At 47.1% G+C, this 3,443-nt stretch overlaps 1 protein-coding gene across 1 annotated transcript; it reads left to right on the top strand.

The window, feature by feature from the left end:
* The first annotated feature begins 295 nt into the window (after positions 1 to 295).
* Positions 296 to 2,662, top strand: LOC137874851 (uncharacterized). The gene is made up of 6 exons (XM_068713818.1): positions 296 to 304; positions 1,214 to 1,236; positions 1,338 to 1,681; positions 1,758 to 1,948; positions 2,039 to 2,311; positions 2,581 to 2,662. The coding sequence occupies exons 3-6, from the start codon at positions 1,544 to 1,546 to the stop codon at positions 2,660 to 2,662; spliced, it is 684 nt and encodes a 227-aa protein (XP_068569919.1). The 5' UTR covers positions 296 to 304; positions 1,214 to 1,236; positions 1,338 to 1,543.
* The last annotated feature ends 781 nt before the right edge of the window (positions 2,663 to 3,443 follow it).

The following is a 3,443-nucleotide window of genomic DNA, read 5'->3' as shown; positions in this document are numbered from 1 at the left end:
TACAGCTGAGGAGACAGGGACAGATGTTACAGCTGAGGATGCTACAGGATTACACAGCTATAACCATGTAGTTTATTACATAGTCTACCTACTAAGTTATTGTAGCTACTCTTTACCAGTAACCCTCTACTCTAACCACTGACCATGCCCACTTGGTTACCTTACCTCTTTGCCGTCACCGTCATTCCAGGAGCCAATCAGAGTATCCAAAATGTTGGCATCCAATCAGATGGCTGCCTTGCGCCATCTTGGATCCTCGCTACCGAGCGCTCAGTTCAAGTTGAGACCTGTCAGCTATTAACATGTAAGTACAATACTTTAAATTTTATTCAATTGTATTGATATAGCGCTTGTTAATTTGTGTTAGATATGAATGTGAAACACAGTAAAACTCATATATACGTCGGACATTGGTCACACTGAGTTTACTGCACTGCCATTATCTGAGTGAGTGATGGTCACTAGACCGTAACGTTACAGTCGGAGCTTTACAGGTCCTACTATGTCAAACTTTAATATTAATACCTGAAGTTATAACGTTACACTCTTTATCTGTGCTTTGTTTTAACCAGCTGATGTTGGTGCTGTTTGAACCGTTTTATCAGCTGTTGGCTGGGCTCTTCCGTCGCTAACGCACCGCTGTATGTTATACATGGGAATGTAAATAATGGACGTCAGCTAGACGGCGTTATTTAAGTCGCAAGTTTGGGAGCATTTAGTCTACCCTGTAACTCATAATGACGGATAATTGTGGTGGACAAAACCGTTATGGTATGTAGGCGTTGTTTAAAGAGAAAGACATACGATAACGGCAAAACATCGGGCATGTCCATACATATGAAGCGCCACCATGCCTGTCTATCAGCGACGGGGGCCAAGACGCAACAACAACAACAACCAACAAGGTATCATTGCGGGGCATTTAAGAGACAGTTTGTGGCAGAATCAGACCGGGCTAAAGCTATTTCAACATCTTTTTGGTAGCTCCGGTCTGCTCTGCTTTCTTTATTTTATTTTTATTTTTTTCACATTTGTAATGCTGTAGACACACTGGCTGTTTCTTTCTTTCAATATTGATCAAAGGAAGAGGGTATCAACATACCTCATGTTGCACTTAAACTTAACAGAATTGAGTATTCTTGAATGTTTTATTATTATTATTATTATTATTATTATTATTATTATTTTTTATGTCCTCTCTGTCCTATTATAGAGTTCACTTTATAAATGATGAGTGTAAGTGTTGCATGTCATTTCTTCATTATCATTCATTTTTCTTCCGTATGATCTTGAAGTATTTAGTGCAGTATTCTGCTAATGTTTATATTTATGTTTAGATGGAACATCCAACTTTCAGGAGGGCTCTGAATGGGACCCTCCTTTTGAAGGCTTCCCCACAGGCCCACACCCTTGGCAGGTAGCCGGGGGCCAAGCTCCATACAGGGCTAAGAAGGCAGAGGAGGTGGATGCCAAGGCCTGGGCCCACGTTGCCTCTGAGGGTGGCGACACCACCAACGCCACCCTCGTCCTGAGCCGGTGGAAGATGCAATTTGGTCGATATCAGGGCAAGATCTTCCACTGGCTCTTGGAGAACGTTGTGGGCTACAGCATAAATCTGGTGTCCTCCTACCAGAAGGAGCGAGAGAGGGCAGGGTCTCAGTCCCCCCTGATGGCCAACAAGGTGGAGTCCTTCAGTACAAGTTCATTTTATTCAAAAAGAGTGATGACGGTTTTAACCTCCCTTTGTGACCTTGCAGGACGCCTTCACCCGCTACTCCTTGGCGTACCCTGAGTTTGCGGAAGCAGTCAGGTTGCACCAGTCGTTTGAGGAGGCGCGGGTGAAGCCCCTCCAGCCCGGTCAGGAGGGACAGGCGCTTGTTGGCTTTGGGGACCATAAATTTGAGACCCTGCAGAGCCTGTACGAGGCTGAGGACTCCAAAAAGATCCGGTACATCTTTGTAACATTTGGACTATAATATAGTTGCTGTGCTGGCCATCGATTAATAAAATCATGTGACAAATTGTCTGATTTGTACAGATTTGTCAACTACCCCCGAAGGAAGGCACCAACTCCGGGTACGCAGATGGAGACTGCCGTCCAGTACATCCGGAGCAGAGACAGACAGAGGACGAGAGCTTCTGTTGCTGCTGCTGTTGTTGTTTCATCATCCACCACCACGGCTGCTGTCGACGCCACCACCAGCACCACCGGCCCACCAGCAGCAGCACCACCACCGGCATCACCAGCAGCAGCAGCACAGTCTCTGTCTCGTCCGCAAGCCAGAGAACCAAGAGTGCATCGTGTTTTACTGTAAAGCTCTCTGACATTGATGTACCTGGATAACCTCCCCGAAGAATGTTAGTATTTGTAATGTTTCATTATTAATGTTGCTGTGTGTCATTTATTCTTACTATAGGATTCTTGGTTCAGCACTTGCAGACTTTGTCTCTGGGCGGCGTTCTCTGTCTACGTGGAAATGCAGGCCCGTATTTCCAGGCAAGGCCTAAACTAATACAGAGTTAGTTGAACTTTATTGAAAATCCTGTGTTCACTGTTTATGTTCTGTCATGTGATTACAGCCTCCCACTTCAGACCAGGTCTGAGGAGCCTTCGGATGCAGAGCTGGTAAAGGTGGTAGTTGACTTGGAGAAGTGTAAGTAAAAAGTTAAGTTATATTCAGGTCACGATTTGATAAGAACAGAAAGACTTGAATTTATTGTTGACACTTTTTTTTTTAACTTTAAAATGCTTCTTTAATCAGAGGAGGAGAGTAAACAACTGGTAAAGCAAGGTGACCTCCATCTTTGGCTCCATCCTGAAGATGGACTCCACAAAGAAGGTAAGAATGTTGAGACATTGTTACGTTGTATTCAGCTTTCACATGCTCTTATACGTATTGTATTTTAGAATAGATTCCCGGGTTCCCCCACAGGGATCAATAGAGTAATTGCGATTGTGATTGCGTAGATCATCAGGAAGCTGGCCGGGCACGCTGCGGGGACGGCCCAGCGGGTGACCAACGTGGGCAACCAGCACGGGCAGGTGCTCATGTCGGTTGTCACCGTGGCTGAGGGCTACGGGCTGAAGCGGATGACCTCCGGGCTGGTCAGGCGGTACCAGCAGGCTGGGGCAGAGCCACCTCTGGTCCTCTATGTGGACAGGGACAGCTGCTCCATCACTGGGGGTTCAGCAGCTGCAGCTCTGTTCCCGGAGTGGACCCAGCTGGTGGTCAGGCTAGACATTTGGCACTTCATGAGGAGGCTGGCGGCGATGGTCACCACCGAGAGCCACCCCCTCTATGCCCACTTCATGCGACGCCTGCATCTTCGCCTGGGACCCGGTGGACATCGCCCTGCTGAAAAGAGCAAAGGAGGCAGAGGGACCCGGGGCTTGGAGCAGTGTCTCCCTCAAGGAGATGGCTCGGCACTGTCGGCGGATGAGA

This window comes from Cebidichthys violaceus, unplaced genomic scaffold (assembly GCF_023349555.1).
Source record: "Cebidichthys violaceus isolate CVI_PGR_0920_01 unplaced genomic scaffold, fCebVio1.0.p SCAF_19, whole genome shotgun sequence".
NCBI lineage: Eukaryota > Metazoa > Chordata > Actinopteri > Perciformes > Stichaeidae > Cebidichthys > Cebidichthys violaceus.
The sequence above is the reverse complement of the archived record's forward strand: the minus strand, read 5'-3'. Positions and strand labels throughout refer to the sequence as shown.

Excerpts from the sequence above, each read along its gene's own strand:
- LOC137874851 (XM_068713818.1), top strand. The coding sequence starts at position 1,544 with ATGCAATTTGGTCGATATCAGGGCAAGATCTTCCACTGGCTCTTGGAG. Across the intron at positions 1,682-1,757 it reads CCCCCCTGATGGCCAACAAG|GACGCCTTCACCCGCTACTC; the intron begins GTGGAGTCCTTC and ends GTGACCTTGCAG. Across the intron at positions 1,949-2,038 it reads GAGGACTCCAAAAAGATCCG|ATTTGTCAACTACCCCCGAA; the intron begins GTACATCTTTGT and ends TGATTTGTACAG.